The sequence below is a fragment of the Dryas octopetala genome, chromosome 7 (genome assembly GCF_963921425.1).
Source record: "Dryas octopetala chromosome 7, drDryOcto1.1, whole genome shotgun sequence".
Lineage (NCBI taxonomy): Eukaryota > Viridiplantae > Streptophyta > Magnoliopsida > Rosales > Rosaceae > Dryas > Dryas octopetala.
The window spans coordinates 21,111,744-21,133,576 of NC_141372.1; the positions used below are offsets into that span (position 1 = coordinate 21,111,744).

Below are 21,833 nucleotides of genomic sequence, written 5' to 3' on the forward strand. Positions count from 1 at the left end.
TCTATAAATGTCGGGTTTTGAATTGAAAACCTTCTACACAACAAAACATGGAAGGAATGTGTTTCCAGTGATTGATGGTTTTACTTCCATGTTCTCATAATTGATCATGGTCAACTGAAGTGGGTATTGGCTATTAACTTACAATGACACTTCATTTTCCTTTGTTTCTTTTGTTTCTTTTGTTTCCTTGGTATTGTCAAGACTGTTTGTACATATAATCAGTGAATCAATTGGATTGAATTAATTTGATTTTTTGGGTAAATAAAATAAAATGTTGAATTATTTATTGAGCTAATTGGTACTTGACATGATTAATTGAGCAGATGAGGATCTCTCTATTTTAAGGTGGAAAAAGGTTTGAGAACAACTTCAAGTTATGATGTTCTTATCATTTTAATCTTCTAATTCTCTCTACCACCCTCCATCTTCTAACTTCATGTTCTGTGAGTTTGGCAAATCACTGTGTAGGTGGCTTACACATTATTTGACTTCAAATTTCCCATTTGACGAATCAGTAACCTAATAAAAAAAAGTGTATAAATATATGTTTCTTACAATCTTTTGTGAAGAGTTGGCAGCTTTTTATTTCCTCATTTTATAAAAAAACCAAACAAACATAGGATGAACGAGGACAAGCAATCAAACTCAGAAAAACCAAAAGAGAGAGCAGATTGTAGGATGAAAAAATCCCAAGGAAAAAAAAAAACATAACCATGGAAGAAAGAGAACTAGAAAAGAAAAATTCCTAGATAGAGCATGTATGGGTTTTGTTTTTCACTTAAGCTTAATATCTGAACCGCTTTGAAGAAATCCCAGTTTCTATTATTTCCATTGCCTATCTCTTCTGCAAACTATACCTATGCTATGGATTTATGATTAGTTTCTCACATGTTACTTTGTTTAGAAACATTCTATAATTAGTGAATTGCAAAGGTGAGAAAAGTGACCTATACACCTGCACAGTTTGGACATCCTTAATGCATTGATATTATTAAAATGGAAGGAATTGAATGAAGAAGAAAGAATGTTTGGAATTATAAAAGTTGTTGAAGCAATGGAAGCATATCAGAAGGAAATAGAGGAATGATTAACAAAACTGTTGTTGCCAAGAGTGAAACGCTGCAACTCTCCCTCCTCTCTATCGATCTCTCTCTGAATCTTTGTGTTGATGCTCAAGTGAATGGTCATTGGCACTTATTTCTCTTATTGGATCGTCTTAAGAGAAGTTTCCAATTTGCATTGATTTGGATTTGAGGACACTTGGAGGCAAAAAATAAAGGATAGATGTTAAGGTTTTCTAATAACATATATGTTTTATTTTGTTTTGTGCAACAACATATTTTTGGTTTGGCTCATAAAAAGTTTGCATATATTTGGTTTGATTTTCATATGACCTTTTCATTTATGGTTCGACTCATATAAAGTTTGCTTTATATTTAGTGGTGTTTAATGCATCTATAATTTAGGTTAATTCTTTCCCTGCATGTCATAAGCTCTCAATCAACTAATGTTGAAAGTTTCTTAATTATGATCAAATTCTGACGACATTTTTTTTGGTTGTGTTGAATAGGCTGAGCCTTAAAATAATGATCAAAATTTTTTTATGGATTCAAACTTTGGTTGATACAAATTTAACTCTTGTGTAGTCATACATTTGTCATTGTCTAGTCTCCATACTTTTCGCTAATTAAGTTCAAATCTTATCGATAAATGTAGTTCATATATTTGCAACATACAATTTTTTTTAATTTTTTGTAATTTAGAAGATGGACTTTATTTACGCAGCATACAAATTTTGATGGTGCAAAATAGGATGAACCTTAAAAAATGATAAATTTTTGTAAGAGAATATTTACATAAATTTATATAGCAAAAATACTTTTTTGTAGTGTGTAATTTAATGGTCCCACCCATTGAATTTGAGAATGATTTAAGAAACCAAATTTACTATTAAAAAGAAGATTTAACCTATACACAATAAAAAAAAGCCAATCGACATGCATGGTGTCGAGAGGCTAGTATTGATTGATTCTAGAAAGATTTGTATAATTAACTGTACTATCAAGTGACGAACATTAGTAATGATCACTCGCTCACCATAAAGAGAGGAATTCCCCGCTCACCTAACCACCTAGTAACAAATTTCAATGATTAGAACTGTTCATATTTTAGAGCATCATTCAAAGATTATCCTTACAAAAAATCAGCCAAATCAGAAACTGTTTAGCCAGTATATTATTATCAACATCATTTACCTTTTTATATGACAGACCGTATTTGTTTGCAAAGTTTGGATGACTAAACAATTACGTTTTTGGCTGATTTTTTACAGGGATGACCCTTAAGAAGAGACCTAAGAAATGGACGGTTCCGATCATATGGACGAATAAGAAGTTCGTCTATAAACACCTAAACTTTGTTCGCTTAATCAAACGGGTAAACGATTTTTGAATTGGCTGATTTTTTGCAGAGATGATCTATCAATGGAGATGTAAAAAATAAACGGTTCGGATCGACACAAAATAACCCGTGTGAGCCCCACAGGTGGATCCCTCATTCGACAAATATATGACTACACAAGAGTTAAATTTGACTTGAGAGTTAAAATCTAAATTCTAACCGAGGAACGAAAACTCAAAATCATGAGAGTTAAAACTAAAGAATAGGTCTTGATTGATGATTTATACCCTAAATAATTAAATCATGTCAATTTTAATATCAAACAGTGAAAAACAAAATCATAAAACATATGCGACGTCCTGCAGAGAGAATTTATGTATATATATATATGTTAACTTTTTTTTTTTTTATTGCCATCCTTCTAAACTAGAAAGACTATATATACCTCGATCAGAACATGATGGTTGGTGTTACCTCATACATCATTGATGCCAATAATATTAAGGGAGACTTTTATTTAGGTCCTTTAATTTTACAATTTACTGAATAAAGCCTTATGACTTTTAAAATTCTAACTAAAGTCCAATAATATTGTAACCATTCCATGTTACCTAATATTAGTCCATTATTTTCTATTTTTTTCACATATACCAGGCGCCAAGCGGTCGGCGGCTATTTTTGATTGTTCGGCAGTGCATTTTTACTTCTTCGTTAAGCCCTGGTTTGTCGACTTTAAATTATGTTTTAATTCTGAGATTTTAAGAAACCTAACATGCAGCCTCCACAAACCTCATTTTATTCCCTTAGGAAAGTATGAGGTTAACCCATACTATATACCCTCAAAAAATAAAAAAATAATGACATATTTTTTTGACAAGGCAATGGTCAAAGGACTTTATTTAGAAAAAATAAGAACTTTATTTGAAAAAAAACAAAGTCATAAGGGTTTTTTTTAAATAAGAAATGTTAGAAGGACTAAACTGTAATTTTTCCTATTAAGGAGAGAAAAGACTTAATTTTGAAAGGAAAGAGAGAGCAAATTAGCAAAACATGTATATGCAGAGATGTATATTAAAGAACTAAACATAGCTTAGGCCAATTGGCTATTAGACAGATAATTAATTGGAGATTAGGCTAATTACCTTGAAGTTGGGCCGCAAGTTAGTTTAGCTTTCCTTGAGAGCAAGTCAAGTTGTGTCAGGAGGTAGCTTAATTGAGTTGTGTTGTGTGTTGGTGATTGCCTAATTAAAGGAAATGGGCAAGAGTAGGATTAACCTTTGGGACTTGATGAGAGACCGAGATGCATTTAAAAATTGTTCTTGGTCAAAGGTATAAAAGCAGAGGGGTTCCTCTTAAGTCAAGTTGTAGGCAGAAAAAGCTTACAATTCAATGGCGATTTATATGACTTAATTGGTCTCTGAATTAGATGGGTTTACTGTCTTCTTATTGCAACTTGCGAGATATCATCCAAACAATTAATATTTAGTAATGGCCGGCCACCTGAATACTTGAACAAGGTTTGAATTCTTTTTTGAATTCACACCTAAAGTGGTTATTTACGTGTGGAAAACAAAAAGGGTCAATTACAAAAAATAATAAATATTTTTAATATTACATATTAGTCAATTAATTATTTCAAATTATCACAGTAGTCACAATTAATCAAAATAGAATAATAGAAATGATAAGGAGTAACAACTTGACTTAAAAGAAAGGCGTATTTACACTCATTGCCACTATGCTTACATGCTGTAGATGTCAGCAACATGTCAGTTTTAAAAATTACAATTAAGTCAATAATAACCACAAGCTGACACATGAAAAACCTAATTTAAATGAGAAATTATTCTGTGTATCCGATACAACTGATTGATTAATCTGGATACAACTAGGAAACTAAGCTTGCAGTTCAAGATAAAGGGCTATATTAGATTAATCTGGTTGTCCTTAATGATTTATGATTCAATCATAACAAGGACTAAGGGCCTGGAAGGTAGGGTGTTAGAATCCTATATGGACATGAATAAGGATTTCCTATACTGCAGCTGTGTTGGTTTAGGATTGAGTAGTTCCTCTATGGGAGGACACCAATCAGATCATCACATATATATAGGAGTAAGTCCCTGCTCTCACAGTATCGTTTTTGCTTAAAGAACTCAGTCCCATATTGAGCTGCTATAAGGAATTCTGCTGAGAGGAGAAGGCTTACTCGATGGCATCAGGTAGGTGTTCATGCTTTTCATGATTAATCTATTCTAGGCTGCAGATGTATTTCTTTGATGTTTGTGATTATAGTCTAACATGTGGTATCAGAGCTTTTCACACACGTCTAGAAATCATCTTGTTAGTTTGTGATTAATCCAATATGCAAATACATGAGGAATTACTTGGCTGCTGCGATGAAATACTTACTCTGTAATATATTTGCATGTACTGTGTATGAGTTATAAATCAATTGAAATCTTTGATTAAGTATTGATTGATCTGTATGCCAGTATATATTTAGAATCATTTGTTTTAGAAAAGTCTTCATATCTCTTTCATCTTCAAGATAGATATTAAATTTTGTATACTGCTGCCATAACTATATGTATATCTATGCTTGCAAACTGTGAGAATTAAAATTCGATTCTGGGAATTAACTTACATTACTCTAATGTTTATATGTTTGCTATGCTGTATATATGTGGCATCAGATGTAATTCATTCTTCTGTTAATTTACGCTACCTATTGAATTATATATACTAGTTTCACAATACTGTCATCAAAGGATCATATCTTAAGTCTGAACCAGATCACAGGATGAGTCTAGAAAATTTTGATAACCTGTATTACCAAAGTAATAATCTTATTAAAGTTTTCTGGACTAAAGAAAAGGATCAAATTGTGATTCATTCTAGAATAAGTAAGAGGTTCTCCCAAAGGAGGTTTAAACTCTTACTTAGTCTCGGATAGAATTAGCATATCACAGTCTTGACAAACATGTATTCTCTTTATAAAGTCTTTTGCTACTGCCCAAAGGTGTAGAAAATTTTATGATGCAAGACATGCTTGTTAAAACTGGTAATATGGTTTTACTTTATTCTTTGTGTTCTCTGCCCAAAGGTGAGACTCAATGACAGAACTGAAGAACAATATGGGATGTTTACTTGTTTTTGGTTTTCAATACATTAAACTTGCTTGTTTTCACTCTTCTACAGCATCTGCTTTTAATCTAGCTAATGTTGAACCACTCACTGGAACTAATTTTAAGAAGTGGAAACAAGATCTAGATATCTATCTAGGACTGACTGAGATGGATCTAGCGTTAAGAGAAGATTGTCCATTGATTGCTGAGAATAGTACACCTGATCAGATAACCAAGTATGATAAGTGGCAGAAATCCAACAGGCTATCTTTACTAATTATGAAGAGAACCATGAGTGAGACCATTAGAGGGGGAATACCAGAATCCGAGATTGTTAAAGACTTCATGCAATCCATTACTGAGAAGTTTATGGAATCTGAAAAGGCAGAAACTGGGAACCTGTTACATATGTTCACAAACATGAAATTTGATGGTGTTGGGAGTGTCAGGGAATTCATTATGAAGATGGTTGATGTGGCTGCTAGACTGACAAGTTTGGACATGCCAATTTCTGATGGCTATTTGGTGTGGACCGCACTGAATGCCTTACCTCCTAAGTATGGTCAGATGCAACATACTTACAACACTCAAAGGGATAAGTGGACTGTGAATGAATTGATTGGCTACTGTGTTCTAGAGGAAGAAAGACTGAAAAAGGAAGGTGAACACACTGTCAATCTGATGGTAAAAAGGAATTTCAATAAAAGTGCAAAATCTGGACCAAAGAAGGATCAGCCCCCTAATCATGCTGCCAAAGGTTTTTCCTCCCACAATCCTACACCTCAAAACCTTAAGATCAACAAAACCACTGTTTTCAAGTGTTACTTCTGTGACACTGAGGGCCACATGAAAAGGGACTGCCATAGGTATAAGAAATGGAAAGCCAAGAAAGGTATAGCTGTCTTTACAATATTAGAAACCAATTTAGTTAATATACCTAATTTTTCTTGGTGGATTGACACTGCCTCACCTGTGCACATTGCCAATTCTTTGCAGGGGCTGGAAAGAAAGAGGATTCCAAGTAGAGAGGAAGCAAGGCTCTGCGTTGGCAATGGAGCAGCAGTAGAAGTCCATGCAATAGGAACCATTAGACTTAGGTTGGATTTAGGCTATGTTTTGGAACTAGACAATGTCTTAGTAGTGCCTTCTATAAGAAGGAATTTAGTTTCCCTTTCGAAATTAATTAAGTGTGGCTTGACTTCAAGTATTGATATTAATAAATTTTCTCTTTATGAGAATTCTATTTACATTGGTTGTGCTTTGCTTATGGATGATTATTGGCAGTTACAATGTTCTTACTTAAATGAAGCCTTCTTGGTTGAAAATAATGTAGGAACTAAAAGAACCTGTTTTAATCCTAAGTCTGCTATGTTGTGGCATAAAAGGTTAGGCCACATTTCAAAAGAAAGATTGCAGAAACTCATTAAAGAAAATCTGTTACCAACCCTTGACTTTACTGATTTTGAATTATGTGTGGATTGCATTAAGGGAAAAACAACAAACACTAGGAAAATGGGATCAACCCGCAGTGCACATACTTTAGAAATTATCCACACTGACATCTGTGGTCCTTTTCCTATCAAAACCATCTGTGGAAACCAGTACTTCATCACTTTTATAGATGACTACTCTAGGTTTTGTTACATCTATCTCATCTCAGAAAAGTCTAAGGCTCTTGAAACTTTTAAATTATTTAAAACTGAGGTAGAACATCAATTAGAAAAGACCATTAAGATTGTGAGGTCAGATCGAGGGGGAGAATTCTATGGCAGATATGATGAAAAGGGTCAACACAAAGGTCCATTTGCACTCTATCTAGAAAGTTGTGGGATTGTAGCTCAATACACCACCCCTGGAACCCCAGAACAAAATGGTGTGGCTGAGAGGAAGAATAGGACTTTGCTTAACATGGTTAGAAGCATGATGAGTACCTCCATTTTGCCTAAATTCCTATGGGGGGAAGCATTGAAAACAGCCAATTATATTTGTAATAGGGTACCTAGTAAGTCAGTTCACAAAACACCTTATGAGCTTTGGACCACTAGAAAACCAAGCTTAATGCATCTACTTGTTTGGGGCTGTCAAACTGAAGCAAAGGTCTACAACCCTCAAATAGGAAAACTTGACCCCAAAACTGTAAGTGGTTATTTTATTGGATTTCCAGAGAAGTCAAAAGGCTTTAAGGTTTACTGTCCTCATCACCATACAAGGATCATAGAAACCAATAAAGCAAAATTTATTGAGAATGGAGAGACACGACAAGGTGAAGAAGATTTTGATTCTTTTCTTGAAGAGACAGATCGTATGACTACCTTATCTGAAGAACCTTTAGCTATCTCGGACCAGTCTCTATCTTTTCCATTTCAAGATGAAAGTCTTGAGTTAAATGTGGCACATGAACCAGTTAATCAAGCTGTTCAGCTTGACCATGTTCAAACAGAACAAGTTGCAGATGAAGTTCCAAGGAGACAGTCACAGAGGCAAAGGAAATCTGCAATTTCTGAAGACTATATGGTTTATTTGCAGGAAGTAGACTACAATATTGGAGAAAGTGAGAATGATCCATTGACTTACAAAGAGGCTGCTGATAGTGTAAATGCAGACAAATGGTTAGAGGCTATGCAATCAGAACTTCAGTCCATGAGCAACAATGGAGTTTGGGAGCTGGTGGATTTACCTCAAGGTTCAAAACCAATAGGCTGTAAGTGGGTGTTTAAAACTAAAAGGGGTTCAGATGGGAAGATAGAGAGGCATAAGGCAAAGCTAGTGGCAAAAGGGTTTACACAAAAATATGGAACTGACTACAATGAGACCTTCTCACCAGTCTCAACTAAGGATTCGTTTAGGATCATCATGGCCTTGGTGGCTTATCTTGATCTTGAGCTACACCAAATGGACGTGAAGACTGCTTTCCTTAATGGAAATCTTAAGGAAGACATCTACATGATTCAACCCGAAGGCTTTATAACTCAAGGCTGTGAAAACCAAGTATGCAAACTCAAAAAGTCTATTTATGGACTGAAACAGGCCTCTAGACAGTGGTATCTTAAATTTGATGTTGTTGTCACATCTTTTGGTTTTATAGAAAACAAGCTTGATGAATGCATCTATCTTAAGGTGAGTGGGAGTAGATTTATTTTTCTGGTTTTATATGTGGATGATATCCTATTGGCCAGCAGTGATGTGAACTTGCTTATTGAAACAAAATGTTTTCTGTCCAAAGAATTTGAAATGAAAGATTTAGGAGAAGCTGGTTTTGTACTCGGCATTGAAATTCGAAGGGATAGAACAAAAGGTATATTAGGCTTGTCACAAAGAAATTACATTGACAGGGTGCTTAAGAGATTTTCTATGGAGAATTGCAAACCAGGGGAAGCACCAATGCAGAAGGGAGATAGTTTTCATAAGGGTCAGTGCCCGAAAACCAATTTAGAAAAGGAGCAGATGATTGACAAGCCATATGCATCCTTAGTTGGCAGTTTGATGTATACAATGGTGTGCACCAGACCAGACTTGGGGTATGCTGTGGGAATTTTGGGCAGGTACCAAACTAATCCAGGATTAGTACATTGGATAGCTGGCAAGAAAATATTGAGATACCTGCAGAAGACTAAAGATTACATGCTTGTGTACAAGAGAACTGAGGCACTTGAGATAATAGGATATTCAGATTCTGATTTTGCAAGGAGTAAAGAGGATGGAAAATCGACTTCAAGATATCTCTTTATGCTAGCTGGAGGTGCAATTTCGTGGAGGAGTGGGAAGCAAACCTTGACTACTACTTCAACTATGCAGGCAGAGTTCGTGGCACTTTATGAGGCTGGGACACAAGCAGTTTGGTTGAGGAATTTTGTCCAGGCAACTCAAATTATGGACTCTGCAACTAAACCAATGACTCTCTATTGTGACAATGAGGCTGCCGTGTTTTTTTGCCAAAAATAACAGAAGGTCTACCAAGTCTAGACATATAGATCCTAAGTTTTTTTGGCTAAGAGACAAGGTTAGAGATGGAGAGATTCATGTGGAGAACATAGACACTCATAACATGCTAGCTGATTCATTCACCAAGGCTATGCCTATAGGAGTTTTCAAAGAGCATGTTACTAGAATTGGTGTTTTAGAATCCTTTGATGCTGTAGACTAGTGGGAGTTTATGTTTTGGTTTCAAAAATTTTATTTTGGTTTCAAGTTTAGTTATGAACTGTTTTCAGTTACTGACTTTTGCAGATATGGTGTTTAATGCTTTTTCAGTTGAGATATCATTTTGTCAGTATTGTTGTTTGCTATATACAGTTCATGTTATTTGGTTGATATTCAAATTTATTGAATTACAGATAAGGAATAAGTTTTAAGAAGATTCTATTTTGAATCAGTAAAGTGGACTGATGTGCTTCTGGTTTTTGAATCATTTTAAAGTCTGCACATTGTTTAAATTGTTCATTCAGATGACTGATATAGTTGTTTGATTTGCATTGGTGGTCATGGGATGCTTGCCTTTTCTGCACTGCAAGATTTTTCTATGGTCCCATGTAATTCGGCAATTTCTCAGATCATGTTACAGGTTCTAATCTGGTATAGCTTATATGTGATCACTAAGGCTGTGCTTGTTCTGTTATACTGGTGTTCTAGTTGTTCATTGATCATTAGTCCAAGTGGGAGAATGTAAGAAATCCTAGTGGACTAATGATTGATTAATCTGGATACAACTAGGAAACTAAGCTTGCAGTTCAAGATAAAGGGCTATATTAGATTAATCTGGTTGTCCTTAATGATTTATGATTCAATCATAACAAGGACTAAGGGCCTGGAAGGTAGGGTGTTAGAATCCTATATGGACATGAATAAGGATTTCCTATACTGCATCTGTGTTGGTTTAGGATTGAGTAGTTCCTTTATGGGAGGACACCAATCAGATCATCACATATATATATAGGAGTAAGTCCCTACTCTCACAGTATCGTTTTTGCTTAAAGAACTCAGTCCCATATTGAGCTGCTATAAGGAATTCTGCTGAGAGGAGAAGGCTTACTCAATGGCATCAGGTAGGTGTTCATGCTTTTCATGATTAATCTATTCTAGGCTGCAAATGTATTTCTTTGATGTTTGTGATTATAGTCTAACACTACCCTCATACAGCTCCATGATATCAAGCTTTTACTTGCCATATTTTGCCTTGAAAATATGTTTTGCATCTTCGAGTCGACTCTTCCTCAATTTGATCGAATACAAGGTGATCATATAGAATATTAAGCAATATTGTGTCAGAGGCTTTGAGCTCACTAAATAATAGGCAAGCATCATTAGGACTTCCACACTTGGAGTATGCATCAAGAATACCACTAGCAACTTTAAGGATTCCTGAGATACTAATGCCACTCAAAACACTTGCAAGCATATATATATAAATGAATTTCTATGAACACCATTGGTCAGCATTTAATCGAAGAGAAATAATGCTCCAATGTTTTCATTATTGTTAAACATATCCCAAAATTAGTAAATTCCATAACGCAACATCTGGTTTACTTTTTGTATCAAAAAACTTCTCTTGAATTTCCCTTTTGTTAATTCAAATTTGAATTCCTTTTCTCGTATAGAGAAGGATTTCCCGCAGAGCTGTAGCTTGATTCTTTGCCGCTGCGTACCACCCCATGCTGCGCGCAGGCCTGACGTGCTCTTTTATTGCAGAATTAGACATGCTATTAACATGTATCATTTGATAAAATATAAATACATTTTAATTTCTAAAAATAAAGAAGGAACCTTATTTGACAAAGGACAACCATTGAGTTATTATGAAACTTTACAATAATGGAAAGAAATATGCAAATACTCTGTCATTGTATTTTTTTATTATTACCATTTTTCTTCTAATATAGAAATAAATTAAAAGCATGTTCACTTGAGTAGTTAAGATTTTTATGGATGCACCTCATAAATCTTCAAGCTGTGGATATTACATAACCTTCTCATATGCACAAACATATTAAGTCCTTAAAGTACTCAAAGCACGATCAAATATACACATGAATTCACAATGATATAATAATGGAAACATACTTTTGCTATCTAATAATAACACAACACTATCTATATAACTTTGGAAATTCAAGTCCAGGTCCAGTTACATGCATTAGTTGTTATCCAAAGCACGTGTACCTTGTTCACTGACACATTCTACAACAACATTTTTTTTTTTGGCCGGGAAAAATAACTCTACAACAACATTACCATCAGGGAATTCATTCCAAAGCCTACTCTGAAATGCTAAAATTGCTCTCTGCCTCTGCCTCATATACCATACGGACCCCACACTTATTTACTTCCGCCACTCCCACAAGATCATTGCCTGTCCTGTCCCGGAACGCAAATGAAAATTCAAGCTGATAGTAGCTATCCCACTCCCTTTTATGATAATATCTATAAGGCAGATAGAGTAACCAGAGGTGAGCTGGCACTGTTTGGCCCATGGAATATTCCGTAAAAATACCAATGTCAGAAAAAAAAATGTTCTCCATCAACTCTCAATTTGAACATAAGGAAAACTTCTGACGAAGGCTGGTGTATTCCATGGATTTCAAAAGCAGCACACATCGCAAATCCCATCCACTTATCAGTTAACCAACCTGGATGCAGCTCTACAGTTACTGAAGATCCCACACTTTGATGATTGAACCACTCTGGAATTTCATTTCCAGGACCAACAAAATTGAATCTTTCATGAAAACAGGTTTGGGGTTTGTATTCCTGTACCGAAAAACCACAATGTTAAGAGAACTACAGAGAGAGAGAGAGAGAGAGAGAGAGAGAGAGAGCACCTGAAGGTATTGCATTAGGGGTGGAAGTGCCACACTCTCAAACCCTTGCTTCTCCATGAGTTTGAAACAGTTACGACAAAGTATTATCCTCGCCGAATTCCATTGTTTTATTGGATTGGAAAATGTTTCCAATGATATACAGTTAGAAACAATAACAGTTAAACAAGATGGAAGGCCTGACAATGCTTGAAGCCTGGGGCAATACTCCAAGCTAATATATCGGAGCCTAGAAAGTTGACACATGCTGGCCGGTAGGCTAACAAATTGGTTTCTGCTTAGATTTAAACTTCTTAATGAGGACAAGCAGCTGAGATCATCGGGGATTGCTCCTTCCAAGAGATTGCAGTCACTTAGATCCAGGTCTGTTAAAGAATTAAAACCAGATAATGAAGCCAACCACAAAGGTGCAGGAACCAGACTTCTTTTTTGAAATAAATGAAAAGGGTTGAAGATCATATTCCAAGATTTAGGTGATTGTCCTTTACATCCACGAAAAGATAATTTTTTAAGGTTTCTAAAACTACCAATAGACGAAGGCAGCTCTCTTATAGCAGTTCCACTCACATCAAGTACCTCCAAACACTCTGCATGGCCCAAGCCATTCGGCAGTTTTTCAAGCTTTGAGCAATTAGAAAGATTAAGAACTTTGAGCGATTTTAAGCAGCATACGCTGGTCGGAAGACACACAAGATCTTTGCAATCTTTCAAGTTCATCAAAGTAAGTCCTTCAAGCATTCCAACAGAAGAAGGTAGTTCTCTTATGACCATTCCACTAACATCCAGCTCCTCCAAACACTCTAGATAGCCCAACTCTTCTGGCAGTTTTTTAAGCTTTGAACAACCAGAAAGATTAAGAACATTGAGAGACCTTAAGCCATATACACTGTTGGGAAAACGCACGAGGTTTCTGCAATCTTTCAAGTTCAGAAAAGTAAGTCTTTCAAGCACTTCAATTGATTCATCAACCTCACACAATCTTGTACAACCTTCAAGAATAAGAACCTCAAGATCTGGCATACTTCTAAAGTTTGGGGTATTGACAAGATCCAAAGAGTGACTGAGGTTAATGATTTTTAAATTGTATAAAGGCTGTCAAGTAAAAGCATAGAAAATTAGCTTCCATGATTTAACTACTTCTATAGGAAACAAAAGATTAAATAACAGGATACGTACCTTTATTCCCATCTGAAAATTTTTAATGCAACTATTACACAAGTTAAGCTCAAACAGCTTCTCTAGGTTGAAATGTGATGGGAAAGATTTTAACGGATATCCGACCCATTCAAAAATCCTTAAACTATTGGGAAGATATTCAAGCTCATTAGAGAGGTTCACATTCTTAATCTTGAGGTATCTCAATTTGTTCATCATTGAAAAGGCACTAGCGTCCACATTTACTCCTGGCCCATCTGTTGATTGCAAAACTATGCCTTCTACTCTTTCTGTACCCTATTAAACAAGAATATAGAATAGTGAAGGTCATAACTCAAGAAAAAGGGTTAGTATAGTACTTTAATTGTTACATAATATATTAACAAATAACAACTTATTCTTGTACTTAAATCCCTTACAGTATTTTTGCTTAAGACATAATCAGCATCTTCACAAAGCCACAACCTACTACGCCTGCCTAGCTCATTAGGAGATTCTCGGATGACAACTTCCCGACCCATTTCTTGTAGAGAATCATGCATCTGTAGTCTTCCATGCAAAACAGTTAGGAGAGATCTCTCGATGAGAACGTTTATTCCAATAATTGCAGAAAGATCGCAAGCAGTAAGTATTTTTATTACTCGATCTGTGTTCTCTGTGTTAAAGAAACATGCAATGTCTAGGAATATTTTCTTCTCCTCCCCATCTAGACCATCATAACTAATCTTAAGTATGTCAAAAATTTCCGAGTTACAAACTTTTCCTAGTTTTCTCAATGCACAATTCCATTCATTTAGACCTCTCCCATGCAAAAAAGATCCCAAGACTTCAAGAGCTAATGGAAGACCTTGGGCATAACTCACAACATGATTTGACAGATCTAGATAATTTTGTTCTGGGTAATCTTTTTTAAAGGCATTCCAACTAAAAAGCTTAAGAGCATCATCACAATTTAGTCCCACAACCTTCAATCTTCTCTCCACTCCATGTCTGACTAACAAATGCTCATTTCTAGTTGTAATGATAACCCTACTCCCAGGACCAAACCACGTTGTATTTCCAGCCAAATATTTTAAATGGTCTAGATGGTTCACGTCATCAAGAATGAGAAGAACCTTTTTGTGACGTAAAAACCTGCTTATTATTGTGGCTCCTTGATGAAAGTCCGATATATCATCCTTTTTTCTCCATATCCCAGAAAGAAGTTGCTTTTGTAGGTTAACTAGACCACTTTTTTCAACTGTATTTCTAACATCGGTGACGAAGAAACTACATTCAAATTCACGAGAGATTTTCTCGTAAACAACTCTAGCAGTAGTTGTCTTGCCAATTCCACCCATCCCCCATATTCCAATAAAGCGAACGTCATCCTCCCCTGCACCTAAATGCAAATTGATTGGTTTCAATCTTGAATTAATTCCTACCAAATTCTCCAGAGAACTACATAATGTAGGTTGCAATTTTGTCCATATAACTTCAACAATATCTTTGATGAGCTTTGACTCGTACCTACAATAAAATAAATAAGGAAAAAAAATTAAGCATGTTATTTGTATGAAATATTATTTAAATGCACAAAGTAACAAAATCTAGAGATATATATGCTTTTACTAGTTTTTATCATGGGGCCTGAAATCTATTAAAAAATTATTTTCTATTCTTCTACTGACATTTAGCTTTCGATAAGTCCTCTACCAATGTCCCATTTGAATTGTAACATAATCAGAAATACAAAAGTCCACTTTTATTAAAGTAATGCAATATTGAAAGTACTATTCGTATTGATTCCACTTAATTGTGCAAATAAAATTGTTGATATATTTCCATTGAAAGTAAGAAACAAAATGGAGTTCAATGTATGATATTTCCTCATACATTGAATTCCATTTTGTTTCTAACTTCCTAAAAGAAGGAAAGAAAGAAATAAGTAACGTATACCAGTCCTTTGAATTCCACCCAGAGAAATTTGCCACTTGTCTTAAAGCTGATCTCCACCTTTGCACCCTCTCTGTGTCATTGCTAAGCCTTTCTTCATGTTTAGTGAAGGCTTCTGCAAAGTTCCCAGTTTGTTTTCTTACATCAGAGGGATCGACATCATAGAAAATTGGCATGACTGTTTTTCTTGCTTCAATGCATTCAACAATCTTTGAAAGTTCTTCCAAGCACCACGTTGACGATGCATAATTTCGAGAGAGAACAATGAGAGCAAATCTCGATTCTTCAATTGCAGTCAGAAGTTCTGGATAAATAGCTTTCCCTTTTTGAAGTTCAGGATCATCCCTGAAAGTGATTATTCCTTGTTGTTCCAATGCAGTGTATAAGTGGTCTGCAAAACCCTTCCGGGTGTCCTCACCTCTAAAACTCATAAAAACATCATATTTCCATTGAGGAGTTGAAGAAGGGAAAGATGTAGACATTCCAAGTGTGCTCATCTCCATTGGAACTACTTTGTTGTTTGTGACTATTTATTGAAAATTGTGTTCAAGGACTATAAGAATAAGAATGATTCTTATATCATCGCTTGCTACTGGCATGGAGAACAAACACTTTTTTTTATTTCCTACTGCAAGTTAAGAAGATAGAAAATATGAATGATTTCCTTGTGAACATGTGCATGCTATAAATATTGATTAATTCTAGAAAGAGTTGTACAATTGTATGATGAAGTTGCGAACATCAGTTGCTTTCTTGGTTTTTATGGTTGTTGTTGTGGCTCTGCTTCATCTTGCTCCGGAATCTAGTACACAAACAAACACACACACACACACACATACACACTCACTCTTCATATGTGTGTGTGTGTTAACTTTTTGGTTATTGTCATCCTGCTAAACTAAAAAGGCTATATATACCTCGATCAGAACATGATGGATGGTGCATTCATATATAGAAGAGTATAACATTTAGGAGCAGCTGAAAAATGCATATATTATTCCGTAGTATGACATCAAGCGAACAATACATCATTGACCAAAATATTAATTAGAGAAAAGACTTTAAGTTTAAAAGGAATGAAAGAGAAAATTAGGAAAACATGTATATGCAGAGATCTAAAGTAAATAACCAAAAATAGCTTAGGCCAGTTAGCTATTAGCTAGATGATTACCTGGGTTTCTTGGCAATTTGGAAGTTGGGCTGCAAGTTCCTTTAGCTTTCTTTGAGATCTGTGAATTACTAGCAGCTGATCAAGTCAAGTTGTGTGAGGAGGTAGCTTAATTGTGTTGTGTGTTGGTGATTGCCTAAAAGAAATGGGTAAGAGTAGGATTAATTCTTTGGGACTTGATGAGAGACCGAGATGCAGAGGAATGTTAAATTATTTTTGGTCAAAACTTCAGTGGGAGTTCCTCTCAAGTCAAGTTGCAGGCATCTACCTGGAAAACGCTTACAATATTAGTAAATTTCAGGGTCTGAATACTTAAACAAGGTCTGAATTCACACAAGTGGTTTTTTGCATTGAAAATAAATCTGATTAAAAATTATAGCATTGATGTATAATAACTTTTCTTTTTGGGGCTTAGGCCCACCACGTACCAAAAATAAAATAAAATTTCTGTAATAGTTTATTGGTTGTGTTCTCCATAAACACTTAAATGATCATGATCATAATCATATAGACTAGTCAAACGAGTTATGACTTCGTTCGTTTTTTGCAAGATTAATTTTTTAATGAGGATCTAAAAATTAGACAGTTCGAATCGTTGGATGATGACCCAATAATGTGATCTCTTTTGGTTCTTATTAAAATGAATCCATCTTAAGTACCAGAATGCAGTTTTCCAAGTAAAATTATAGTATTGTTTTGAAATATATGTTTTTGATGAGTCCACTACCACTATACTCCAAAGATACGAGCTATTTTATATAGTAACGAACTTGTGAATTGTGATAAAAACAAGAGTCAGGATCTCTAACTGTACAAGTCGAGACGAGCAGAGGAGTCATTCACCATTCTACAACTCATTGGCTCTGTATCACTCTTTGCATAAATCTGGAAGGCAAAACTTATTTGAAGATCCCCAAACCACTTCACCATTCACATCCATGAGAAATTGAATCTTCAATATTTTAAAAGATCATTGGAGGATGGCAGTTCATCAAAACTTATAAAACATTATTCATATCCTCCCCTTAGAAAAACAAGCAATATGTAAGAAAATTTTTTTTTCTGTTTCCCCTAGTCCATCAAAACTTCTTATACAAAGCACATTGATAATTCTTCTTTCTGGTTTATTCTTTAGCCTATCTATTGAACTTTTCCATGCGTTGGTGCTTCCACCTCATAGAAAGGAACCTATAACCACAAGAGCTAATAGAAGGCCATGAGCATATGCAACGATATGGTTGCAAAGCTCCAAATAACTTCAGGTGGGGAGGCTTTTCTTAAAGCTTTCAAACCCAAAACTTGTAGAGCTTCATCATAATTTGACCCAGTAGCCTTGTATATTCTATCAACACCATGTGTCTTCAACAAATGTTCATCAGTACTCATTATGATAAATCTACTCCCCAGACCAAACAGTTACACTTTCAGCCAATTTTTCCAATTTTTCATGAATAACAATAAGAACCCTTATATTACCCAACTGTCTTTCTATCATAGCAGCTCGTGGATATTCATCCTTTGTGTTTCCAATTTTTTCCATCAGAACTCTGAGAGAAGTTTTTCTTGAAAAGAAACTAGACCACCTTTTTTAGACATTTTACTAACATTGGAAATATATATATATATGTATATATATAAAAGCAGCCACAGCCAAAAGCTTGACAATGAATATCATAAAACAGCTTGGGCAACTGATGTCTTACCTATTCCTAGCATCCCATGAAACTGTAAGAAATTGGAACTACTCTTGCACATTTTTTATTGAGCTGCTATGCCACCACTCAAACACGATAGACAGAATTCTGGTGAAGGCAAAACTTTTATTGCATTACATGCTGCAAATTACTAACATAGCAAAACATTGCTCCTATTTATACTAGAGAAAAAAAAAAAACAAAAAAAGCACAAGACATTATCTGCATACTGTTTAAAAGCATACAAAATGCATTGCAATCTGAAGAAACACTATAGATAATAGAGATACAGTTGAAACTAGACCATCTTTTTTAGACATTTTACTAACATTGCTCTCATTAAATCTTAAATATGTTTAAAGATGTAAAATTTATGTTGTCTCTTCTTCAAATAAATAGCACACCATGGAAATCAATAAACCACCAAATCCTGAAAAGAAACATTTTGGATTAAGTATTTCCTCAAAAACAAAATGCAATCACCCATAAGGTATAGAGCGTACCAACAGAGCCAACCATATAGTTCATCCAGTGTTTCCTATAAGATGAAGTTTTCCGCTTCCTATGAAGAATAAAAAGTTCAAGCAGGCTCCACCAGTTGATGCATTTGTTTGGGACTTCAAGAACAGAACAGTCTAGAAAACAAGTAGCCATGACAACCCTGTACAATGTCAAGCAAGGCAACAGTTTGGCATGCTTCCTCAACTGAACGGTCCTTCCACTGATTCAGAATACATTCAGCAATAGGAGCAATCTGATGCTGCAGTACAGCCGCACCAAGGGGTCCTACCAAATTGAGCCTTGTTGCAGCAGAGATAATGTCTCTCATTGTAATAAACATATAAGCTCTTTGAGAAGTACTGCTATCCAACCCAAGAAGTCCACATATAAGCCCGAATATAGGAGCATGGTGGAAAGATGCGATCCCAGAACTTAAAGAAGCTTCCCTCATATATTTAAGAGATGGTATTTCTGAATACACAACTGCAGCCACCCTCATGAGTGCGGACCCTTGTGTAATTGATGCCTTTCTACCCACTTCATTAGTTAGCATTGCATCCAACATTTTGTCAAGTTTCCACCTGGTTTCCAAATCAGGTGATATTGTTGTAGAATACACAAAAGGAAGGAGTAAGCTGCCAGTATTCTCCAACAGATGGATTACGAAAGTTTTGAGATCTTCAGGACCAGTGACAATGCGAGCTTGGATTGCAGCCTCAAGACCAAAAGAATGAGCAAAACCACCTGTTGGGAGGATAGAATCAAGCAGTTGCCATTGGCTCCACTGTAAAAAGGACTCTGATGAAGGACGTTTCTTGTTTTCTTTGTCTATATCCATAGGAGCAAAACCACCAGTTGGGAGGTGAGAATCGAGCAGTTGCCATTCGCTCTGCTGTAAAAGGGAGTCTGGCAAAGCACGCTTCCTGTTTTCTTTGTTTAACTCCATCCCATTCTCAATAGGAAGAATGAAACTACTCTGGCTGATACACTATGAGCAATCAAGCTTTGAGCATATTGAAATACCTGTAAGTAAGGGACAACACCATATACTTAAATCAAAACAATTTCTTTGTTTCTTTGGTCATCAATTGGTGGAAGAAAGCTTATGCAAGTGGGATGCACATTTGAATTACAATTCTTGAGTAACATTAAAACTGTGGACCAACGACAAAATCATAAATGTGTTATGTTTTTCATTTTTGCATGCTCAACCATATTAGTAACTTAGTGTTACTGATTGCACTTATAAACAACAAAAGTTGGAAGGCAGTTGAAGCTTAAAATACCATTTCGTTCTACTTTTTACTTATTGCCTTTTGCTTTTCAAATAGTACTTCTTACTAATTTTTTGCTTTCTGAGTTTACTAAAAAGTGCAAAGCATGTTTGGTAACAAGCTATTTGCTTTTCCTACATAGCAAAAGTACTAAAGCATGCTTGGTAACACAACATTATTTACTTTTTGCTTTCATTTTATTTCTTTGCTCGAACAATTATTCAAAAACCTAGTAATAGATTTACAAGAATCAACTTGAGCAACTCTAAACCAAAATCAAAAGCTAAAATTTATAAAATGTTTACAACGATCACTTTAAATTGTTTTGGATAGTGTCTCTTTGATGTTCAATGATTTTCTATCCTGCAAGTGTTCACAGACAGTGTCATTTGAATAGAATTGTCAATAACATTTCTCCTAAATATTATCTGGGCTAGAATCAGTTCCTTTTTCTGGTGAGTTATTCAGTTCGTCTAACTTTGTATAATTCATGTAAGGAAGACCTGATTGCATTAATGGGAGTTCAAAAACTTTCAACTCTTCAAAACTTTTTTCAAAACAGATAATTAGAAAATAATAATAAATAAAAAAAACACCGGTTGAGTGGCCAAGGAGAACTCAGAAACACTTTCTTAACAGTGCAATCTAGAAAAATTCTATTGGACCCCCAATAGCTCACTATACCCACCAGCTCTTCAATTTTTTTTCCAAGAAAGTTCCCATTTTTTAACTTCGATTCATGATTGTAAATTCGTGAACAGGGAAATCCAAGAGAGAATAAATTGAATAATGAAAGAAAGATAACTCCTCTTATTTGTCTCAGCAAGCAAACAGACAAAGACCAAAATCAGTGTACCGTCCTGTATCAGAGAGAAGGAAGAAGAACCTGGTGATTGTCGTCTGAGAAGGGTTTCGTTTTGACTTTTGAGCAGCTGAAGGAGATAATGTTAATTTACTCGACGGAGACGCAGGTGTTGGAGTCGTGGAGATTCTGGAGAACAGCTGAGGCCGCGTCAGATTGGACACGTCGGCACTAATTTTTTTATTTTGTTTGTATCTCACGTCGGCAGTAGTTTAGTTTAACTGTTAAGTGAGCGCCAAGGCAGGTACAGCTAAGGTTGACTCAATGCATGCATTACGTGTGAGAAGCATACTGGCACTGCCACGTAATAACTACATTTTCCCAATGATGTGCGATTACAGCTCACTTCACTACTGACAAAAATTAAATTATTTTATTTCACATAATTTAAATTCAAAATAATAAACATTCACCTACGTTACGTTATGACAAACAATAATTATAAAAGTTTTTTAAGGTCATTTTCACGTCTAACCAAAACTGATGTGTAACACCATAATGCACTGCACCTTACATGAGTTTTCTTATGTTATTTAATTAAATTTGACTTTTAGCGGATATTAGTAGTTTTAATAAGAGGAAATTACAAATTTAATTCAGTTATTTTATACTTAGTTCAATTTTGGTCAATAATATTTTTTTAAGTTTTGTTTTGGTCTATTAATTGTTCTACTTATTTAATAAAGGTCCAGATTTGTTTTCTTAAATTTGTTCTGTCTTTTACCCTATCAAATTTCACTAAAATTCAGCAAACATATCCTTGTTTTAAAACTATACATTTTTTCTTTACAACCATATAAAGATCATTCAAATTGGAGTTCTAAAACTCAAGATAATTGATCTCAAAGTAAGGTACTTGAAACTGCCAATTTTTTCAAACTTTACCCAATCTCAATTCTCT

At 35.0% G+C, this 21,833-nt stretch overlaps 1 protein-coding gene and 1 pseudogene across 4 annotated transcripts in view; both read right to left on the reverse strand.

The window, feature by feature from the left end:
* The window catches only part of LOC147280490 (urease accessory protein F pseudogene), a 54,280-nt pseudogene extending 33,128 nt beyond the window's left edge, over positions 1-21,152 (reverse strand). Inside the window, exons 1-3 of one of the 3 annotated variants that reach the window (XR_015123260.1) lie at positions 20,957-21,152; positions 18,799-19,819; positions 17,432-18,725 (exon numbers count right to left, since the gene is read on the reverse strand). The product of XR_015123260.1 is annotated as an urease accessory protein F pseudogene, transcript variant X1 (transcript). Of the gene's footprint in view, positions 1-17,431; positions 18,726-18,781; positions 19,820-20,956 lie in introns of those variants that run through there. The other 2 variants (XR_015123261.1, XR_015123262.1) reach the window with 2 other exon arrangements.
* Positions 11,973-17,346, reverse strand: LOC147280494 (TMV resistance protein N-like). The gene is made up of 6 exons (XM_086249942.1): positions 16,605-17,346; positions 15,437-16,281; positions 13,918-15,007; positions 13,520-13,795; positions 12,347-13,435; positions 11,973-12,275 (listed from the first exon to the last, which is right to left on the reverse strand). Exons 2-6 carry the CDS (start codon positions 15,934-15,936, stop codon positions 12,024-12,026), a joined length of 3,207 nt encoding a protein of 1,068 aa, XP_086106068.1. The 5' UTR covers positions 15,937-16,281; positions 16,605-17,346; the 3' UTR covers positions 11,973-12,023.
* Positions 21,153-21,833: the final 681 nt, after the last annotated feature.

Excerpts from the sequence above, each read along its gene's own strand:
- LOC147280494 (XM_086249942.1), bottom strand. The coding sequence starts at position 15,936 with ATGGAGATGAGCACACTTGGAATGTCTACATCTTTCCCTTCTTCAACT. Across the intron at positions 13,796-13,917 it reads ATGTCTTAAGCAAAAATACT|GGTACAGAAAGAGTAGAAGG; the intron begins GTAAGGGATTTA and ends CTTGTTTAATAG. Across the intron at positions 12,276-12,346 it reads CCCTAATGCAATACCTTCAG|GAATACAAACCCCAAACCTG; the intron begins GTGCTCTCTCTC and ends TTTTCGGTACAG.